The 21,015-nt window shown below is 56.9% G+C and overlaps 8 protein-coding genes across 8 annotated transcripts; 5 read left to right on the forward strand and 3 right to left on the reverse strand.

Moving 5' to 3' along the window:
• Positions 1–475: 475 nt before the first annotated feature.
• On the reverse strand, positions 476–1,752 carry CH63R_08607 (Nuclear pore protein-like protein; the record flags this gene model as incomplete). Its single annotated transcript, XM_018303581.1, has 2 exons — positions 476–939; positions 1,053–1,752. 2 exons carry the CDS (start codon positions 1,750–1,752, stop codon positions 476–478), a joined length of 1,164 nt encoding a protein of 387 aa, XP_018155604.1.
• A 938-nt stretch (positions 1,753–2,690) lies between these two features.
• CH63R_08608 (Trichothecene 3-o-acetyltransferase) lies at positions 2,691–4,341 on the reverse strand (the record flags this gene model as incomplete). Its single annotated transcript, XM_018303582.1, has 3 exons — positions 2,691–3,072; positions 3,191–4,181; positions 4,257–4,341. 3 exons carry the CDS (start codon positions 4,339–4,341, stop codon positions 2,691–2,693), a joined length of 1,458 nt encoding a protein of 485 aa, XP_018155605.1.
• Positions 4,342–5,699: 1,358 nt separating this feature from the next.
• On the forward strand, positions 5,700–6,763 carry CH63R_08609 (Mitochondrial phosphate carrier protein; the record flags this gene model as incomplete). The annotated part of the gene is made up of 2 exons (XM_018303583.1): positions 5,700–5,804; positions 5,912–6,763. The coding sequence occupies 2 exons, from the start codon at positions 5,700–5,702 to the stop codon at positions 6,761–6,763; spliced, it is 957 nt and encodes a 318-aa protein (XP_018155606.1).
• Positions 6,764–8,073: 1,310 nt separating this feature from the next.
• Positions 8,074–8,823, forward strand: CH63R_08610 (IgE-binding protein; the record flags this gene model as incomplete). The annotated part of the gene is made up of 2 exons (XM_018303584.1): positions 8,074–8,328; positions 8,455–8,823. 2 exons carry the CDS (start codon positions 8,074–8,076, stop codon positions 8,821–8,823), a joined length of 624 nt encoding a protein of 207 aa, XP_018155607.1.
• A 261-nt stretch (positions 8,824–9,084) lies between these two features.
• On the reverse strand, positions 9,085–12,460 carry CH63R_08611 (Glycosyl hydrolase family 2; the record flags this gene model as incomplete). Its single annotated transcript, XM_018303585.1, has 3 exons — positions 9,085–10,229; positions 10,292–10,595; positions 10,649–12,460. The coding sequence occupies 3 exons, from the start codon at positions 12,458–12,460 to the stop codon at positions 9,085–9,087; spliced, it is 3,261 nt and encodes a 1,086-aa protein (XP_018155608.1).
• A 2,352-nt stretch (positions 12,461–14,812) lies between these two features.
• On the forward strand, positions 14,813–16,659 carry CH63R_08612 (Hexose transporter; the record flags this gene model as incomplete). Its single annotated transcript, XM_018303586.1, has 4 exons — positions 14,813–15,035; positions 15,104–15,460; positions 15,536–15,957; positions 16,030–16,659. The coding sequence occupies 4 exons, from the start codon at positions 14,813–14,815 to the stop codon at positions 16,657–16,659; spliced, it is 1,632 nt and encodes a 543-aa protein (XP_018155609.1).
• Positions 16,660–17,930: 1,271 nt separating this feature from the next.
• On the forward strand, positions 17,931–18,584 carry CH63R_08613 (uncharacterized protein; the record flags this gene model as incomplete). Its single annotated transcript, XM_018303587.1, has 3 exons — positions 17,931–18,062; positions 18,129–18,317; positions 18,384–18,584. 3 exons carry the CDS (start codon positions 17,931–17,933, stop codon positions 18,582–18,584), a joined length of 522 nt encoding a protein of 173 aa, XP_018155610.1.
• A 1,150-nt stretch (positions 18,585–19,734) lies between these two features.
• Positions 19,735–20,320, forward strand: CH63R_08614 (uncharacterized protein; the record flags this gene model as incomplete). Its single annotated transcript, XM_018303588.1, has 3 exons — positions 19,735–19,875; positions 19,950–20,209; positions 20,284–20,320. The coding sequence occupies 3 exons, from the start codon at positions 19,735–19,737 to the stop codon at positions 20,318–20,320; spliced, it is 438 nt and encodes a 145-aa protein (XP_018155611.1).
• Between the last annotated feature and the right edge of the window lie 695 nt (positions 20,321–21,015).

Below are 21,015 nucleotides of genomic sequence, written 5' to 3' on the forward strand. Positions count from 1 at the left end.
CACAAAACGTCATTTATCATGGGGAAGCCGTTTGATAAATACTCTGGTGAACATTTCATTTATCGAGACTGTTTTGACAGAATCCAAAAGGCAGAATCAAGGGATCATGTGTTCAACATGACTCCAACTTGTCCGTCTGGACTAGAACCGGGCTCCAAAGGTTGACAGCTTGCAGTGCCCAGGCCAGACTGTGTGTATATTCCGATTCCGTTTATGTTGTTCAAGTGGTGATACAAGCGGCCGAATGTCTAAAAACCCATCCTATGGCAGCTATCCATCTCTGCTCGTTGACCATCCATTCCCCGAAAACTCCACCCCGGGGCCTCTGGACACAACAGGCCCATCACGACAACTCCCAAGATCCCCAACCTCTATCGAACCGAAAAACTCCTCTTGAAAACATTCCTCTATCCCAGCACCACTACTACTACCAGCACCACCAGCACCACCGCCAACCCAACAGCCTATCCACAACTCAAACAAGCAGTCTCTGAATCTGCCGGTCCAGATGCTTCCGGTGGCCCTCGGACACGGGACTCCCCACCTCGGCCAGGATGTTCTTGATCCGCTCCATCAGGAACCCGCGCGGGTTACACTCGGCGTGGTCCACCACCACCCCCGACGACGACGAGCCGCCGCCACCCCTACCGTCCACCGACGGCCGCCCGATGTCGTGGATCACGAGGTTCATCAGCGTCGAGTACAGCGTCAGCACGCTCTCCTCGACGTCCTCGGCCGCCGGCACCGGCCAGAGCCCCGCCCGCGTCAGGCAGAACGTCAGGCTCCCCAGGATCATGCTCTCGCACCGGTGCGGCCCCATGTACGACGCGTGCCGGCACCACCGCGGCCCCTCGTCGACAAGCACCAGCTTCGACACCAGGTCGCGGAACACGTCCATGATGGACCGGATCGTCTCGATGCGGATGGCCGCCACGCGTTCTGCGTGTGTGTGTGTTTGTGTCAGCGAGGAGGATCCCGGTCACATAGATGGAGCCTCTACGGGCAACCCAGCGGCCGCTCGGAAAGAAGAGAAAATAGGGCGACAAACATACCAATGACATCCGGCGGCATGCTCAGCTCCCCGAGCCCGCTCTCCTCCCCAAACAGGCTCCCGCAGCTCTCCATCACCAACCTCCGCGCCGTCCCCTCGAACAGCTGCTTGTGCCCCAGCTCCCACGCGATCCACAGCACCTTGGGCATCACCAGCTCCCCGTCCCGCCCCGCGACGTGGCCGCTGCTCATCTCGGCGTTGTGGCTGCCCTCCCCGACGCCCGCCACCCACCCCTGCAGCCACGGCGTCAGCGCCGGCGTCGCGTCGTAGTAGTGCGTCAGCACCGTCAGCTCGTACAGCCGGTCCACCGACAGGCTGCGCGGCACCCGCCGGTACTGGCCGTGCGCGATGCCCGCGAAGAGGTCGAACGCCTCGGGCCGGTCGTCGCGCAGGTGGACAGTCCACTCCTTGGCCGTCGGGGCGGCGGCGGCGGCGGGTGTCCCGGGAAACGAGAGGAGATCCGTGGAGTTGGCGGCGTTGACGGCGTCGGCGGCTGCGGCGGCGACCGCCGACTTGGATTCCGCAAAATGACCGAATAGCATCCGGTCGAACACGGGCGACACGCGGGCCATGGTCCGGGAACACACGCGGAAGCTCCGGGCCGGTGTGTCGTCGCCGGCGGACCCGACGACGAAGACGACGTCCCCCCTCCGATCCATCTCCGTGAGTGCCGGGGTGCCTTGTTCCGGAAGCGGCGACATTTTGCCTTGCAATTGTTGTGAGTTCTGGAAGCGAGTGGGTTGGGTGGTTCTGAATACGAGACCAGGGTAAGAGAGAGATCTAAAGGGCGAAGAGAGATGGAAAGAAACTTGTGAAACGATTGACTCTTTCCTGCGCCGTCGGTTGCCGTCTCGTTCGTCCAGTCCAAGTAATATCCTAATGAATGCCGCGAGCTTATATCCCTTTGAGGCTCCTTGATGCTTTGATCTCACAGAGTTAGTTTTCTATAGGGGGTAGGGGGGGGGTTGGGTCTCGTATCCTTTTTCAGTCAGGTTGCTATATAAAGCGTTCCAGCCCGTGGGCATTGAGCAAAAACTCCGTCTCGTCCGTGGCGCAGGGCTTCGTCTCCGAGCCTCGAGCCATTGCGCCACGCTTGGCCAAGACCTCTGCGCTAGAAGGGGGCTCATCCATGCCTTTTGTTCTTTGTGGGCCATTTGCCGTTGTTCGGTCAATTGAAACCGATCTGAAAGGTCCAGGTAGGGCTGGCTCGGAGAGCGCGGCCCCCGAGATCTCGGAAGCATCCCGGCGGTGGTCTGATCCTCCCACCGGCTTCCACATCCGTCAATGTACCCTGTATACGTCACTGACCCCGAGTCTATTTCTCGGGTCAAAAGCCGCTGTTTCAGTTCTCTATCTCGTAGTTTTCATGTACGCTGTACGATACTCGTAACTATTCAACACGATACAACATATCGCTCTCCTTGCTGACAGCAATACTCTTCAGTCGCCTGGAAAGTCGACCGCCGCGACGACCAGCGTCTGCAGGAACAAACCCCCAAAAAGCCATCTCTCTCTCCCCGGTTATTGATCACTGACAAGGAGTCTAAGAACTCGCCATTACCCAAACTGCCTCGGCCCAGATATCTCCGTACTGGCCAAAATTTGCCCAGTCATTCTTGTTGAGGCACATTTGCATCTCCTACGACGCATTGCTCCCATTACTCGCGTTGCGGGGGAGTAGGTAGACGACTCCTTCCTGGAGGCCCGCTGGTTGGCGACAGTGTATTGGGAGGCCACCACCTGCGGTGAAAGGTATGCCAAAGTCCATTTCGGCAGCGAAGTCGGAAAGGGGGATGAACTGGACGCCCTCGTTGTTGCTGCGCGTCTTTCGGTTGGAAGAACGGCTCACGTTTCTGATAGCACTGACTGTAGCTCCTGAAAGGGCCCAGAGTCGCCGACAAATGTACTCGTGGTTGAGCGAATCGATGGCCTCGCGGAGCAAGAGCGCAGCTGCAGCGATGGTTTCGACCGGCGACTTGGTACGGTGGAATCGGGCTGGGTCGCAGCAGGGCGGAAGTGGTCTGCGCTCCTGTCAGCAATCTTGTGAAGATATCAACGTCCAGAATCCGAACAAGACTGCCTCATAGGCAATCAAGGCAGGGGTACATGCGCCGCTGCAAGATGGAGTGCGCAACATACTGGAGCCCGACCAACGCCCCAACGGTGGTCCTCGCGAATGCTTTGAGCGTCATGTTACCAAAGAAGGTTACCGGCAAGGGCGGCCTCAGCTTTGACCGGCAGTTGATGGAAATGCCAAAGCATGTCTCGGCCCTGGGGTCGAGTCGCCATACCCTGGCTTCCGTAATGGCAACCCAGCACCAGGCGGCCACACAAATATCGTGATCCATTCTAAGCTTGGATTTTCCTTTGAGGTATTCGTTGACCAGATAGACCAGATCGTCCACGGAACCGGATGATATGGCGAAGATGACATTCACAGGACTTGCCGAGAGATTTTCTGGTCTGATACGTTGCATCCTTCTGCCCTTCCACTCGGGAATGCGATTGACGGTCGAGGGTCTTGCGGGCCGGTACAGGCTGAGGTCCAACCGGTGGTTGAGCGGATTGAGTTCTACGCAAGAGAAGGGCCGGTCACCTGGGGGTAGACCTACGCCGAAGGTCTTGTAGATCAAGTCCAGAGACGCATTGTCGGCCAGGGTACAAAGGACGGCAAAAGAAAGAATGAGATAACAAGTGTCCTGCCCAGTAAGAAAGTCGGCCTGAAGGGTCATGGCAGGCTGTCTGCCTTCCTGAAAAAAGTAGTTGTGGTTTGCGTCGCGCGAGGGCAACGGCGGAAAACCGCTATCCCGGATGGATGCTGCCGTCAGGCCAGAATATGAATCTCGATGCCTGATTCTGCAAAAATCGTCGGCGTAATCCTCAGACGTCAAAAGGACTCGTGGACACGACCGCCGAAATCGGTTGGAACCGGGCTTGTCCTGTGGCCCGGGAACGAGTTCCATCAGGCCATCTGGGCCGCACTTGGTGTAGCCGCGCAAGAACGGATACTCCAGCATGACGGCTTCGAGCCTTTCGAGTATGTTGTACTTTATAATCGCGAACTCTTTGTCGCTGGGGAGCTTGGAGAGGCGGAAAACGAACGATCTCAGGAGGCATTTGAAACGAGGTGCTGGGTGTTGACGATCAGAACCGAGTGCCACTCGAGAACGACATGGTGGTTGACAACAGGAAGCAGCAAACTTACCGGCCTGGTCGAAAGGACTGAGAGTATGGATTACCGTATCGAGCGAGGGCGCGTTGTGCCCACTCGGTGGAGGGGGATTCGACATGATGGCGTGCCGCGCGTGGGGGGTAATGGAAACGGGCGTGTAAGTGGTGATGCGTATGATGTGGTCTGACGAAGTGATGCTGGAAATACAAAAAAGAGCGAGGAGTGCTTGGAAAGTCAAACGATGCGACGTGGTATGGGATACCAGGGTGAAGAATGAAGTCCGGTCACCGGTGTATCACGACCGCACGGATCTGCCAGTATTGCAGGCAACGTCGCAACGATCGACTCGGGCCTGTCCGACGTGATATGTCTGGCGTCACCTTTTTCTGAGCTGAGCTGGGTTGGAGGACTCTGCCTTCTCTCAGTCGTGTGCTTCCTGACTCTGGTTCATGGCTCATTGCCCATGCCTGCAGCTTCACACCAGGGTCGCTCTCGCCCAACCATGACAAGCACGGCCCATGGGGAAGGACGGGTGAGTAGGCACGTCTGCCGTAGTTGACATTAAGGCATCGGTGTGATGGAATGAGGAGCAGCCGGCATCCCGTAATCCAAGAGAAAGAAGGAAGATGCGGCCAGTTCTTATCACGGGGAAGCGGAAAGGGTACCCTCAACCACTTGGTTGGGAATGATGCCGGAGGGCAGCACTTGTCAGCCCGCCTACCCTTCGTGTGGATCAAGACCCAGGAACCAGACTATCGATCGAAGACAGACAAAGGACTATGGGGTCCCGGGTCAAGATCAGGACCTCGAAGCATGGCCACTCGAGACGTCGGAGGCTCGCCTGAAATCGCGGCGCGGGAGCAGCCGCAGGTCGGGACGAACGGCATCGGACGGGAAGCTTATCGCAGAGAGGGTGGATCTTGGATCGGGGTTCGGCCTTTTTTGTCCGTTGTCTCTTGACGTTTTGTATGTGATGTGTACAGAGTCATGCCATGTGCTGTCACTTGTGCGTGTGCGTGTGTGTGTATGCGCGCGCTCTGTAAGTCCCTGCAAATGGTTCCCCGAAGAAGCCGACCGGCGATTCCGTCACTTGCCCAAAAAAAAGGAGATAACCGGGTAGCTGACGTCATTGGCATATGATGACTCAGCTCCACTGTTCGGGATCCACTCCTGCGGATCCACTTTCCCGGATCAGGGCCAAGGTCTCCGGGAACAATGACGATGATGCCCGGGTAGGTGATTTAGTCCCCTTTTACGTTTTTCTTTGGGGTTGGTTTATTAAACCTACATCGTCCGTTCACGGCCAGCCACGTTCCATCCTCGTTCTTCAAGCCTGCCATTTGATCACGTTGATTTCCGTTGAATTCACTCAGTTCATTTTCCAACCAGCTCATCACCACCAACGAGACGCGTCTAGAAGAGAGAAGATTCAGAAGCAGTAGGACCGAGAAGAGCACACATCATCACACATCCGCCATGGCCGCCGCAAAATCACCACAAACGGAGCTGCCGACCTTCTCCCCCGTCGACTATGCAAAGTTCTTCGGAGCCGGCGCCCTCGCGGCGACTCTCACCCACGGTGTAAGCCATTGCCTATGAACCTCTCTCTCTCCCTCTCTCTCTCTCTCTCTCTCCCCTCCCTCCTCTCACACGACAACCACGACGACCATACTCACACCCTCGCGCAGGCCGCGACGCCCATCGACGTCGTCAAGACGCGCATCCAGGTCGACGACGCCATGAAGGGCCTCAACATGCTCAAGGCCGGCCGCACCATCGTCGCCAAGGAGGGCGCCTCCGCCCTGCTCACCGGCTTCGGCCCCACCGCCGTCGGCTACCTCGTCCAGGGCGGCGGCAAGTTCGCCGGCTACGAGTTCTTCAAGAAGAAGTTCATCACCCTCGCGGGCGGGCCCGAGAAGGCCGTCGACAGGCGCACCGCCATCTACCTCGGCGCCAGCGCCACCGCCGAGGTCTTCGCCGACGTCCTGCTCTGCCCCCTCGAGGCCACCCGCATCCGCCTCGTCTCCCAGCGCAACTACGCCTCCGGCCTCGTCCCCGGCTTCGCCCGCCTCGCCCGCGAGGAAGGCTTCCGCGGCTTCTACTCGGGCTTCGTGCCCCTGCTGTTCAAGCAGGTACCCTACGCCGTCGGCCAGTTCTCCGTCCACGAGGCCGCCGTCGAGGTCATCTACCGCGCCATGGGCCCCGAGAAGAAGGCCAAGATGACCCAGCTGCAGTCCACGGGCGTCGAGCTGGCCTCGGGCGTCGTCGCCGGTGTCGCCGCCGCCGTGCTGTCCCACCCGGCCGACACGCTGCTGTCCGCCATCAACAAGGGCGCCGGCGACCCCAACCAGGGCGCCACGAGCCGCATGATCCAGCTCGCCAAGGAGTTTGGTCCCAAGCGCCTGCTGCTCACGGGCCTGGGCCCCCGTATCGTCATGACCTGCGGTCTGGTCGCCGGCCAGTTTGTCATTTACGCGCAGTGCAAGACGCTGGTTGGTGCGCCGGCCGGCATTGAGATTCACAAGGAACAGTCTCTGTAGATGGGACCTTTTTTATTAGTTTTACCACTTCGGATTGTTGCGTTCACGCGTCTAGAGGGTAGAAAGGGGTATGGGACGGTCTGGCGTTTCGGTTGCATTGGTTCCGGCTGGTAGAAGCGGGCAGATGAGCGATTGCTTGGTTTACACTTGACATAATCCATCAACTTATTCTCTCGAGATACTGTCATACTTGTTTACATTCGTGAGACATCTAACCGTATCCAAATGTTAAATGTTCACTCTCGAAAACGAATTCGATCAGCCCAGAAACCTACCATGATTATTCCCTCGCACGCAAACCTGGATGGGGCCCGTGGAACGCGCGGATGTTACGGCATTTACTCTGTCCGGGCCCGCCAATTCTCCCAGCCGGAGCTCATGGATCTTGACTCGTGTGGACTCTTTTCTGTATGCTTGGATCTTGCCTTCGCATGTTGTACCTGGAAGCAAGTAAAACATGGCTGGGGGGGAGTTGAGGAGCAAGAGTTGCGTCTACGATGCCCAGCTGGTCGCTGTAAAGCACGGCAACAAGATGAACTATCTGCCCCTACAAGCCGTGGAGCATCTTAGACCCAAGGCGGAGATTCCTTTCAACTATTACAAGTTATCCATACCCACGGCCCAGCAATGGTAATCTCAGTCCACGGCCTCCGAGCGAGCGCCGAGAGCAGCGATAGCAAGCGAATCAAAAGTTGAACACAAGCTTCGCCGCTGTTCTGGAGATGCCCCTCTTTCATGCTTCCAATTTTGTCAATATTGCAATGATGTTTTACAGGGAAGCCGGCTTCAAAAGCCTGTTGGGAAGGAAAGCGGCATTCATAGGGCAATACCTGCGAGACTAATAGTGTAGGTGATGGAAGGAGTCCGCCGCATTCAGGGCCCTTGACTGGAATGAGGCAGGATACCATCTCACCTCCCACGGCTAACATGTCGAAATCGAGGAAACTCCAATGAGCACACTTGGACCGCTTGGGCAGGAATCACAGCCATCTAAGAGTGGCTGCTGCTCGACGGCGGTGGCGAAGATTATGACAACGCTCAGACACGACACTCTCTTGCCTAACATTCTTCACTCGAATCCCATCCTCCTTCTTACCCATTGAGGCATCGCCCCCTTTACTTCTGGCTCCAAGGTCTGATCAATCCTAGCCCACAAGTGTGTGACAGGAGCATCTTCTTCCAACCTCATCATCCATCGTTCACTACATCCCACCCAGACCCCTCAACCCAGCATCTTCCATCAATCAGCCACAAGACTTGCATTGCAAGACTCCCCGCAACCACCACTCTGTTAGACCACTTCCGCAACCATGCTCTTCAAGCCACTCTCCCTCATCCTGGTCCCCGTGGCCCTGGTCGCCGCCGAGTCATTCACCCTGCTCGCCTACACCTCCGGGCCCTTCGAAGACTGCACAAAGAGCCCCGAAGAGCTGACCATCAACGCGCGCGACGGCCGCTTCTGGATCGGCGCCCTCCGGCCAACGACGTACTGCCCAGACTTCTCCGGCGCCAACTGCCCGCCCGGCAACACGACGGTCGTTGATGACTTGTTCAGACAGCTACAGGTTCGTGTCAGATGTTTCCCCGTGATACACATTACATGCAGATCACTTCCACTGGTCACTTCCACTGGTCCCTGTGTGCTTCTGTTTCCACCCCACAGCCGCTGACGCTTCACTCTCAAACCCCAGATCTCCAAGCCGGGTGGACAGAGAGTCTACGCTGACCCTGACGGTGTCATCTCCTACACCCCCGGCGGCGACAGCGCCATCACGGCGATGCCGCCCGGTTCCAACTTCAACGCCTTTGTCAAGACACCCGTCAAGGCCCCCCACATCGAGGGGACCCATCTGCTGCGGTTCTACACGTTCGGCGGAGACCCCGCCTACTCCAACATCTATGCCTGCCCCGACAGCAAGGCGGGTGGGTTGTCGTATCTCAGGGCCCGGTGGACTTCGAAGCCGGGCGCGGTGTGGGACAGCCAGTGTGTCGCCTTGGATGGCGTGTTGGCCGTTCCGAGTGAGACCAAGATCGGGGCGTACGAGTACACCAGAGCTTGAGAAGTATGGCATTGCGTACTGAAACCTCGTATGAGAGAGTGTGGCATTGAAATTCCAACGAGACCCTACGGGGCCAAGGCTGTGGGCCTGACACATCCATGCGATTAGCAGTAGTAGTATAATACAAAGTATCACCATCAAGCACTGTCATGACATGATTTGATGCTGTGCGCTCTGTGAACGGATCATTTGGTTTACAATCTGATGCAAGGTCCTGCGTGCCTGTCGTCTGCCGTACAGATATACATGCCGTCCAGCTCTTTAGTCCAGAACAAGCTCGAATTCAAAGTCTCTCGACCGCAGCTCATACTGCGGCAGTGTGGCCGGCCCGCATGACCCGGTCCCCAGCCCGTGGTGCGCCCAATCGAGCCTGACGACCGTGTCCTCCCGCTTGCGCTTGTGCAGCTCGTACGGGTGCGTGCACTCGTCGAGGTCGGTTGTCGTGTAATGCATGGCCGAGAAGGACGCTCCTTCGAGGTCGCCGAAGCGGGCGCGGATGAGGCGCTCGACGGGCTTTTCCTCGTTGTCTTTGCCGTCGTTGTCATCGTCACCCTCGGGCAGCCGGCCGCGGAACTCGACCCATCGGACGTCGGTCCTGTTGCCCCCGTCCTGAGGGAACTCGTAGTCGACAAAGAGGTCGTCGACGGTCTGCTCCCAGTTGCCAAAGGCCTGGCTCATCTTCTTGTCGCGGTAGCTCTCGCCGGGCCCGCGGCCCCACCAGGCGACCTCCTCGACCCCGCTGAGGCCAAACGTTAGCCCGACGCGGGCGAAGGTGTCCGGCAGCAGGGGCCCGTTGGGCTTGCCCTTGACCTTGATGTAGACGGCTTCGCCGTGGAAGGTGAAGGTGGTCCAGGTGTCGACGGCCCAGGCGAGGACGGGCGGGGCGATGCGCGAGTGGACGTCGACGACGAGGCCGCGCTTCTCCTTGCGCCAAGCGACGCGCTTGACCGAGTGGCGCGTCTGGTGGAGGCGGCGGTCCTGCCAGTTCTGGCCGAAGCGGCCGCCGCGGTCGTTGTCGGTGAGGGCGCGGTAGAAGTCCATGTACGGGGGCTCGGTCAGGAGCTCGAGGTGCGGGCGAGCGGCCTTGCGCCACGACGTGATTGTGCCGAGCTGGAGGTGGAGGGACCAGGTCGACTGGCCCGTGGAGGAGGTGATGGCGAGGAGCGAGGGCGAGGCTTGCGTGACGTGCGGGACGGGGTCGACGAAGGGGTTGGAGAGGGAGGAGAGGATGGCGGCCATGGATGGGGGTTTGGAGAGCGGGAGCTGGCCAAAGGCGACGCGGTGGCCGGCCTTGGCCCAGTTCGTGTCGTGAGCGAGGGCGAAGTCGATGTGCAGATAGGCCTCGGCGGTGAGGTTCTTGGGCAGGCCCTTGATCTTGAGGCGGGCTTCGGTGTGCGGCTTGATGCCTGTGAGAATGGTTTGTTAGTCGGGATGATAAAACTTTAACTCAGGAGTGGGGTGAACAAACCCTTGGGGATGTCGACTTCTTGGTCGCCGCCGATGACCATGCCGTCAGCGACAATGTGCCAGGTAGCGGTGAGGTGGTCGAGAGAGATAAAGTCGTAACGGTTAATGATGGTGACCTCGTTGTCCTTGATGTCGAGCGTCTGCACCGGTTCGATGGCCTTGCCGTACTCAACCAAGCCGGGCGTCGGGGTGTGCTCGGCGAAGCAGAGGCCGTCAAAGACGAAGTTGTAGTCGTTGGGCACGTCGCCAAAGTCGCCGCCGTAGGCCATGTACTCCTCCCCCTCTTCGTTCTTGGTGCGAAGGCCCTGAAGGATAGGGTGTCAGTCGAGACGACAGTCACTTCGGTGGTTAGACTTACATGGTTGGCCCACTCCCACACGAACCCTCCCATGAGACGCGGGTACTTGTAGAAAGCATCGATGTACTCCTTGATGCCGCCAGGCCCGTTGCCCATGGCGTGGATGTACTCGCACAGCACGAGCGGCTTGCTCCAGTCCCTCTCGGAGGCCTGGTTGACGATGTCGTTGGCGGAGGCGTACATGCGGCTGTAGATATCGGCAGTGCGGGCGCCGCCGTCGCCCTCGTAGTGGACGAGGCGGGACTTGTCGATGCTCTTGATGACGTCGTACATGTGCTGGTGGTTGGAGCCGTAGAAGGACTCGTTACCGAGGGACCACAGGATGACGGAGGCGTGGTTCTTGTCACGCTGGACCATCTGCCGCGCGCGGTCCTCGTAGGCCTCGCGCCAGTCCGGGTTGTTGGAGGCCCAGTCGCCGGCGTTGTTGCCGAGGACGCCGAAGCCGTGGCACTCGAGATCGGCCTCGTTGAGGATCCAGATGCCGAGCTCGTCAGCGAGGTCGTACAAGCGCGGGTCGTTGATGTAATGGGAGGTGCGAATGCCGTTGACGTTGAAATGCTTCATCAGCAGCAAGTCGTGCTTGAGGAACTCATAGGGCACGGCGCGGCCCGAGTCTGGGTTATGCTCGTGGCGGTTGACGCCGCGGAACTTGACTGGGTCGCCATTGATGCAGAAGACGCCCTTGATGAGTTCGGTGCGACGAAAGCCGACGCGCTGGACCAGGCTGCAGTTTTTGAAGTTGAGCACGAGGGTGTACAGGTAGGGAGTCTCGGCGGTCCACTTGTGCGGGTTCTTGACGCGGATGTTGAAGCTGTTGTGGCGGTCAAAGATCTGCATGTCCTTAGCGACAAGCTCGCCGTCGGCGTCGAGGAGCTTCATGTCGACGTAGGCGCCGCGCTCCAGCTCGATGTCGACCCGGAGGGTGGCGTCCTTGTAGTCATCATCGAGGAGAGTGTGAACGTGGTAGTCGACAGGGTGGAACTTGGGAAAGGCGTGCAGGTAGACGTCCCTGAAGATGCCGCTGAGCCACCACTGGTCCTGGTCCTCGAGGTAGGTGCCGTCGCACCTCTGGTAGACCTCGACGGCGAGCACGTTGTCCTCGCCGATTTTGACGAGGTCCGTGACGTCGAACTCGCTAGGGTTGCGGGCGCCCTGGGAGTAGCCGACCTCCTTGCCGTTGACCCAGACGGTGAAGGCGGAATCAACACCCTCGAAGCGGAGCCTCAGCTGGTGGTCGGCAAAGTCGTCCCCAACCTGGAACGTCGTCACGTGTCGGCCGCACTCGTTATCATCGTAGGGGATGTTGGGAGCGTCGACGGGCCAGGGGAAGTTGAGATTGGTGTACTGCGGGCCCTTGCCGTATCCCTGGCACTGCCACATGCCGGGGACGACGATGTCGTCCCATTCAGACGTGTCAAAGTCGGTCTTGTAAAAGTCGCGGGGCTCATGGAAGGGTGATGTGGTCAGGTGGAACTTCCACTTCCCGGACAGCAGCTTGGACTTGGACTTGGAGGTGTCCCTGGTCAGGGCGTCCTCTTCATTGTTGTACAGGAAGAAGTAGCTCCGTGGCGGCAGGGTGCCACGATGGATCACCTTGAGGTTGCTCCAGTCCGGCAGGTTCTTGGGAAAGGTGTGCGTGGGAGCGTCGCGGGCGGCGGTGAGTGATAGGCTCTCGCTGGATGAGGCGTCACTTGACGAGCTATCCAGACGGCGATGGCGGCCCAGCTTTTCCATGTAGACGCTCAGATGGAGGTCGGTCTCGGATGAGATGTTGACGTAGTCATCCGAGATTTGATCGGAGATGTCGGACATGGTGATACGAGATTCGGCACCGGCGACCGAGGGTGGAACGCTGCGGGTGGGGAGGACTCGGGAGGGGATTCAGGTACGGCAAAGGGACGGAGAGACAGAACGGGGTCAGTGGAGACACGACACGGCGGACGGAGATGAGGGCATGCAAGGAGAGGTGGTGTACACGAGAGGTGGATATGAAGGACGGACGGGATGTAGGCAGTTCACGAAGGGCCTGACAGTGGAGGAGGAGGGATGGAGATTGAGATTAAGACGGAGACGGAGAGGGAGAAGATGGAGATGGAGATGGAGCTTGGAGCTGTGTGTTTGGACCTGGGAAACGAGAAAACGAGGAAACGAGAGCTCCCTCTTTGTCTCACCTCACGCAGGCCGAGCTCTGAGCTGCGTGTCGCTCATGTCCGTCCAGAACGTCACCTGAGACGGTGCAGCGTCTGGGAGTGCGGGGGAATCACGAGGGACCGCTTGCGAGCTGCAAGGGGAAGGATTGGGGGAAGCGGGGGAGCTGATGATTGGTCGTGGAGGGGCACCACATGCGTTATGTAATGAGTGAGTTGGAGTTGCAACGCAAAGGCCTGAGGACTGAGGGCTGCGGGGGAATACACAATACACGTGACTCTCAGCCGAGATCATGTGACTGTCGGTTCCAGACGAACACCCGGAGGGGCACGGACCGTCGATGGCAAACCGAGCTTCGGCCGGGATTAGTTCGGATATCGTCGGCGTGCTTTATTCGAGCTGGTCCACAGGGTACTTGGCACCAGCTGTCTAGAACTGTCATACTGACTCCGTCGCCGACTGGTGGCATCCAGTACAAAGTATCGACAACGACAACGACGACAACAACAACAACAACAACAACAACAACAGCAGCAGCTGAGTAGGACACCATCGTCGCTTTTCACTCTTTTCAATAATCCCACCCGATTACTGACCGTGTCCCTGAACGCGAGCCGTTCGTGTTCCGTTCTAGACCAGCCCCCCGAGTCAGGTTCGGGCCCCGTCCGAGAATTTCTCCATTCGCCCACCCGGCCACAGAGCCAATGAGCCGCTCTGTCGACCTCCCGCACGTGAACTTTTCCCAAGGTCTCCCCACTCTTTCGCGCGCGGTGCTTTCCGCCGTGGGTTGTGTGGGAAAAGACGCTGAAAGAATTCCCCCAGGATCCACCCGACTGCCCCCAAGTCGGGGCTAGCGCCGAAACTGGGCCTCGGCTTTCTACCCCGTCTGGGGATCGGGGAGGAGACTCCGCATCGGACTTCATCCCCCTCGTCGTCCTTCGGGGCAGGCAGGAGAAGGGTTTTTTTTCCCCTTCCCTTTTTTGTTTTCTTCTTCTTTTCTCTCGTGAATTTCTCACCAACACCCCCCCTGGTCGCCGCGAGTTGAGCCTCGGCATTGAAGCGTATCGTTCCGTCACACGATCGATCTGTCCTGCTGCGCCGCACCCGCAACGGGCGTGGGACTGCAGTCTGCGGACATTTGTACATAGACAATCAAGAAACTTGGCGGGCTTCGTGCCGGCCAGGGACACCACCGGATCGGCATGCCGTCACCTGTGTTGGTTCGCCCGCACCTTGGCTGATGCCACTCACCGTGTCCAAACCTGACCTCTCGCCGCCTGCTTGACCTTTTTTCCCCCCCTCAACTTGCCCCAGCCCCCATGTCGGCCCTTTTGTGCATCGCAGGTCGACAGACATGGTTCGACCGCGCGAATCACACGTCATATCCTCGACACCGGGTGCCGACTTCTCCCCCCGTAGTTTGGGGAAGAAATGGGGTAGGCCGGTCACCAGGCCCATTGAAGAGGCAACACTTGCGGAGGCACCTTTTTTACTCCAACGTGCTGAGACCACTTGTTGGATCTACTATGTAGAATGAACCAAGTCACATCATTTCCTGGCCATTCATGCCCCATATCGTGCGCACACTAAAAAATCTCCGCTCAGAAAGACCAGCCCACGTGCCGCGGCTCCGTCTTCCCCGTACGAAAAAGCAGCTCGCTCCGTTGTGGCATTGTCTGGCTCGTCCCCGAACCATGTGGGGACTTGTCAAACAGTAACCCCATGGAGGACAGGGACAGGGGGGCGTCTGTGTGGGAGGAGAATGGAGATGTCATGTAACGGTGGGTAGTCGTCTTTAGTCTAGTCCAGTCCAGTCCAGTCCCGGTCCCTTGGTTGGACCGCCGTTGACCGGTGGCCGGCCCTGGTTCAATGCCCACGGCCGGGGTCGGGTATGTCTTTTTGCTTAAAAAGAGTCCATCGTCCCTCCCGCGTTTCTCTGTACGCGTCTCGTGTCTTTTTCCGTCCCCCGTCCTCTTTTCCCCCCTCCATCCACACCCGAGGATAGGTTCAGTCATCATGGCGACCCTTCAAGATTCCAAGTCTCACCCCGAGGTCGAGCATGACAACACCCCGTTCGACGAAAAGGCCGCCGCCGGCGAGGTCAAGGAGATCAATGCCGCTTCCGTGGCCCTCGCCGCTGCTCTTGAAGAGCGGCCGCCTAACATCTGGTCGCCCAACATGTTGAAGCTGTACTTCATCCTCTCCATCGGCTACTTGGTCTCGACCATGAACGGATTCGGTATGTTTCCCACAAAGCACTAACCAACCAGACCACAAACAGGACGCGAGAAGCTAATGCCCCTACAGACAGCTCCCTCATGGGAAGCCAGAACGCCATGCCCCAGTACCAAAAGACCTTCGGCCTTTCCGGCGCCGGGTCAACCACCGGCATCGTCTTCATGATCTACCAGGTCGGCCAAGTCGCCAGCTTCCCCTTCTGCTCTCCGCTTGCAGACGGTTATGGCCGTCGCGTTTGTATCTGGATTGGTTGTTTCATTGTCCTCGTCGGCACTGCCATTCAGACTCCGGCAAATACGCTTGGTCAATTTATAGCCGGCCGGTTTGTGTTGGGTTTCGGTGCCTCACTCGCCTCAGCGGCCGGCCCCGCATACATCGTTGAGCTGGCGCACCCCAAGTACAGAGGAACCATGGCCGGCGCTTACAGTACGTAGACGTCTCTCAGCTGACATTGCCGTCTTTTCTCTTGAGGCCGTTTGCTAACCGTACTTTCTTCTCTAGACACATTCTGGTGGCTCGGAAACATCCTTGCCGGGTGGACCACATACGGAACGAACGAGCACCTCAACAACAGCTGGGCGTGGCGCATCCCAACCCTCGTCCAGGCCGGCATGCCCGCCGTTGTCATGTGCTTCATCATGTTCTTCCCCGAATCGCCCCGCTGGCTCATCTCCCACGACCGCGCCGAAGAGGCTCTTGCCATCCTCGCAAAGTACCACGGTGATGGCGACGCCAGCTCGCCCGTCGTGCAGCTTCAATACCAGGAAATCGTCGAGTATGACCGCCTCACGAGAGACGAGAACCCGTGGTGGGACATGCGTGAGCTGTTCAACACCAGGGCGGCCCGCTACCGGCTCGCCATGGTGGTTTTGATGGCCTTCTTCGGCCAATGGAGTGGAAACAACGTCGTATCCTACTTCATGGTACGTCAAACCCATTCGAGGCTGCTGTTAATGCCTTGGGCTTAGAGAGCTTATAACTAATATTTGCAATAGCCGGAGATGTTTAAGCAGGCGGGAATCACCAGCGACAGCACCCAGCTTCTGCTCACGGCTATCAACCCCATCTTCAGTCTCATCGCAGCCATCTACGGCGCCACGCTTCTCGATAAGCTCGGCAGGAGATTTATGATGATGGCAGGGCTTATCGGCGCTCTTGCTTCATACGTCATGCTGACCGCCTTCACCGCCGAGTCCGAGAAGAACCAAAACCTGTCATACGGTGTCATTGTGTCCATCTACCTCTTTGGAATTTTCTTTTCCTGGGGTTTTACACCGTTGCAGACACTGTACGCTGTCGAGTGCCTTGAGAACCGAACCCGCGCCAAGGGTTCCGCGGCTTCGTTTCTCTTCTTGAACATCGCCATCATCATCAACACCTACGGCATCAGTGTAGGGATCGCCGAGATAGGCTGGCGTCTCTACCTTGTCTTTATAATTTGGATCTGTATCGAGCTGGTCATCATATTTTTCTTTTTCGTGGAGACAAGTGGCAAGACTTTGGAAGAGCTCAAGTCTATATTCGAGGCACGCAACCCAAGGAAGGAATCGACAAAGAAGACTAAGGTTGTGGTCGACGGAGCTGGAAATGTCGTAAATGTTGGAGAGACTACGTCTGGCCTTTAGGTTCTCCTTGGAGCTTACAGTGTACAGCGTCAAGGTTTGTGTGTATAGTAGTACCCGGGGTGACGGCCGGACCGGGTCACGTATCTTAGTAAGATTTACATCGAGCGGAACACTTTTTGAATTACATATCACCAGAACTTGAAAATTCTAGAGTATGTCAATCGTTCCAACCCGCAACAGTGGCAGGGCTTGCGGAAAGGTTCTTCGCAAACTGCGCGTCAAGCAGTATGGCAGGCCGGCGTAGGCCGATGCCGCGGGGGTCGCGGCGTTCGCGCGAGAAACACGGACCCGAAGCATGGGACCAAGAAACTTCGACCTTATGTTAGTTCCCAAGTTCCTAAGACCTGTTGCCTCCCGGTCTCGAAAGTGGTGTGTCTGCGAATTGATGGGTCGAGAAGGTTTCCCGGTTCCTCCGATTGCCGAACACCCCGCGGTGCCCCGCTTTTCGGACAAGAGCCAAAATCCGTGCCCCACCCGGCGCCGGGACAGCTCCGGCGGCCTGCCAGTATTGGAGTCCTCAACAACAACATCAAAAGGAGAACAAGGACACGCGGTAAACAATTTTTGTATATATTTCCATCCATCGCTAGGGATGAAATTGCTCCGACCTGGAGGACTTAGTCATATCCTCTTGGGCCTCAGAGCAAGCCCGTCCTTTCATCTCGACGACTTGTCCTTCGAGAAAACCATAATAAATCATCCTCGAGGTGGTCTTTTCAATCTAGAAGTGACGCTCTGAAACCTTTGGTTTTTTTCTTCTTCTCTCGGCGGCTTCCTGCGCAAGCTCTTTTTGGTGTCGTTGGTGCGACTTGCGCTGCCTGTGAGATCGTTCTTGCTCTGAGGGAGCGCCATGCTAGTTGCTTCATCGACTTTCTCTTTTTGTAAAACTAGATAAACCACAAGGTGCAAACTGATTAAAAGAAGAGAGACATCGGCTGAACTGCTTGGAAACAGCTGAAGCTCGTTCCTTCCTTGGGGTGGCTAAGGCGCCTCTCACGTGATGTTGTTGACTCCCCTTTGGGAAGAAGGAACCTTCAACATGAGCCTGCTTACATGCCTACCATACTGAGATGGAAGGGGCAAGAGAGAAACTGGGGTAACAGCTAACATGACTCTCCCAAGAGAGAACCCGGAAGCCATAAAGGTCTGTGGCAGGAGCTCCTTCCTTTAAATCAAAGCGCCCCACCTGTCTAACCACCTCCCTCTCTTCTTCATTTTCGCCAGCCCTGGATCTGCACGCGTGAACAAGTCAGACGAAATAGACCATCAAAATGCCGCGCACCCGCAGACCTAAGCTGGCGACCGAGGCTGAGGCCCGGCAGGACGAGTTCAAGAAGGCCGAAGCCTTGGTTAATGGCAAAGCGGAGTTCAAGGAGGCTTTCACCTACCACAATCGAAACAAAGTAAGTCTATGTGCCCTCTGAAAGGATCCTTTTCTAGAGAAACTTCGGTACTAACAACTATCCCAGAAGCGTATAGCCGAGGTCGAGGCCGATGAGAAGAAGGCCGAGGAGGCCCAGAAGAAGGTCGCCGTCAAAGCGGCTGAGGCGGCGAAGGCAATCGCCTTCATCAATGGCAAGGCCGCCTTGCTGGCGAAAGTCGACAACCAAGACAAAGAAGAGTTCAAGGAGGCCTTCGCCTACCACAATCAAAAGAAAGTAAGTCTATGTGCCCTCTGAAAGGGTCCCTTTCTAGAGAAACTTCGGTACTAACAACAATCCCAGAAGCGCATAGCCGAGGACGAAGTGGCTGAGGCCGCGAAGGCAGTTGCCTTCATCAATGGCAAAGCCTTCTATGTCAGCAGGAAGGCCGAGGGCCATGAAAAGAAAGAGTTCAAGGAGGTTCTACCTCCAGGGTTTAGATCTCTAGGGAGAGATCCCCGCCCTGCTGCCCGCCGAGGACCAGTTAAGGATGGGAAAGGCTGAAAGGAAGGGGGGGCGGGGGGCGGGTAACCAGTGTGTGTCAATCATGACCGTCTGCTGACTCACTGTACGGTTTCCGCGGACCGAATCGCTTGAGCTCGTATGTCGAATCCCCTAGAGCTCGCGCATCCTGTACAGCGTCGCTCGAAAATTTCGCCATGTGTGTGTGTGTTTGCCAGCACCGCTGCACCCGGTGCTGTGCCCCCTTCAACCACAACGTCGCCTGTGAGCATTCTTGGACTTCTTGAATCGGTAAACCCGTACCACTGAGTGTGTTTTGGGTTTTCGAGATGGAGGTTGTTTATGCGTTTCGAGTCTTCAAAACAACCCGTCAGTTTGGTGATCGCGGGCAGTGGATGTGGCTTCGAAGCTTCGAATCGTCTTATAAAGTTGCTGACTGCATTATATTGAATGTTACTGTGCAGAATTAGCTTATGTACTCATTCAGGAGGCAACTAACTCACTATAGTGTAGTATTTGCAGTAGTCAATATAATTGTAACCTATTAAATTGCTTAATCCCAAACTAATCTTCCAGTAGGCCCCTTTCCCCTTCCCTTCAGGCTTCCTTACTGTTCAAGATACACTTCAGCATATCCCCCCCCTGCCTCTTCTCTCAAATTTCAGTGTCCTCCTACCCGGGCTCACTTCAGTCTCTCTGCATCTCCTAGACCATCAATGACGGATGCTGAACAAGATCATCAATACCTTCAAGAGTCGTTCCTTCCTTTGGTATTTGAGTTACTGTATTGGGCTAGCTCTAGGGCTGCAGTAGGGCCGCCGCAGGGCTGCCGCCGGGCTGCCGCCGGGCTGCCTTTGGTCTTCTCAATCTCAGACCTTTCTCTTCTTCTTCTTTTTTTTTTCTTCGTGCCCATCGTTGTAGTCGTTTTTTTTCCCGAAAATTTCTCGCCCTCGAATTTCTTTTCGATCAAAAACGCACACGCACACGCGCACACACACGCATACACACACACACGCACACACATACACACACATACACGCACGCACACACAGACACACACACATCGTAAGTAACAGTTCTTCCTCTCTGTTTATCGACCTTCCTTCCTCCCCTCAAGAACCTTAGGTGGTCTCTACTCTTTTTCCAGTTTCTCGTCAGCGTTTTTGATAGTTCAGATGCTAACTTAGGCACAATGAAGATGCCTCGCAGCAACAGCAGCAATAACAACAGCGCCCGTGCGGCGCAGGATCTTTTGGCCATGGCCTTCGGCGGCAGCGGCGGCGGCGGTCGTGGCGGGTGGGGCGGCGACCGCAACAACCGCAATCAGAACAATGTAAGTCTATGTGTGTGTGTGCCCTTGGAAAGGGTCCCTTTCTACATGAACCATGATGCTGACAACAATCCCAGAAACGCAAGGCCGAGGAAGAGGCCGAAGACGACGAGGCCCGCGTGAAGCGCCTCAAGTCCGAGGCCGAAGAGGCCCAGCAGAAGGCCGCCGCCAAAGCGGTCGAGCTCGAGAAGGCAATTGCCTTCGTGAACGGCAAGGCCTTCTTGCTGACTTATGTCAGCAAGATGGCCGAAGGCCATCAAAAAGAGTTGTTGAAGGAGGCCCTTCGGGGTTTGGGTCACTGGGGAGACATCCCCGCCCTCCTGCCCGCCAAGGACCAGTAAGCACTTACTCGCTATTTATCTTACTTTATCCATTCCATGACACTGACTTTTCTTCCTTTCCTACCTACAGGCAGATGACGAAGGAGACCGCCGGCCCCAAGGCCTAGTTGGTTTTTTTTTTCCCCTTCCTTCCTTCCTTCTTTTTTTTCTTCTTCTTCTCTTTTTTCCCGCTGTCTTTTGCTTTTTCTGTGAGTTACGACTCGCGTTTGAGAATGCTTGACGAACGGAATGTCTTGGTTTTGGGGGTAATATGGTATAATGCGTCGAAGAACAACGCAAGGGCTGTACATTACAAGACAGTGGAGGATGACTGCATTCAATTCCAAGCATAAGATTTCGTTCTCCATAATTCCCTCGCCGATCTTGACCAAAAGGATTCCCTCTTTGGGGATCTCTGGATGTTTTGTATTGAATCTTGGCCTGCAGGACTTGTGGGTTTCTGATTTCCGGTGTCACATCACCGACGTTCGAAAAGGTTCAACGTGTTCTTCCGGCCCCTCATGAGGTGGCCGCCGGCTGGATGCTGGAGTGGATTGGGCTTACCGATTCATGACAGTGTTTCGGCTGATGCCGTCCCTTGAAGGAGCATGGTTTCGAGGCTTGAGGACTTTGGGGGTTGCTCGTTTCAGCCGGCTACTCGGGATGATGCCGTCCCTTGACGGGGCATGGTTTCGAGGCTCGAGGACCTTAGGGGCTGCTCGCTTCAACCGGCTACTCGGGATGATGCCTTGACTGTTTGGTTGTAGATGAGGTAAATGGCCTCGTTGATCAGCCAAGCCGTCAAGGGAATCTTGGGGGTTGA

Source organism: Colletotrichum higginsianum, chromosome 6 (assembly GCF_001672515.1).
Source record: "Colletotrichum higginsianum IMI 349063 chromosome 6, whole genome shotgun sequence".
NCBI classification, from domain to species: domain Eukaryota; kingdom Fungi; phylum Ascomycota; class Sordariomycetes; order Glomerellales; family Glomerellaceae; genus Colletotrichum; species Colletotrichum higginsianum.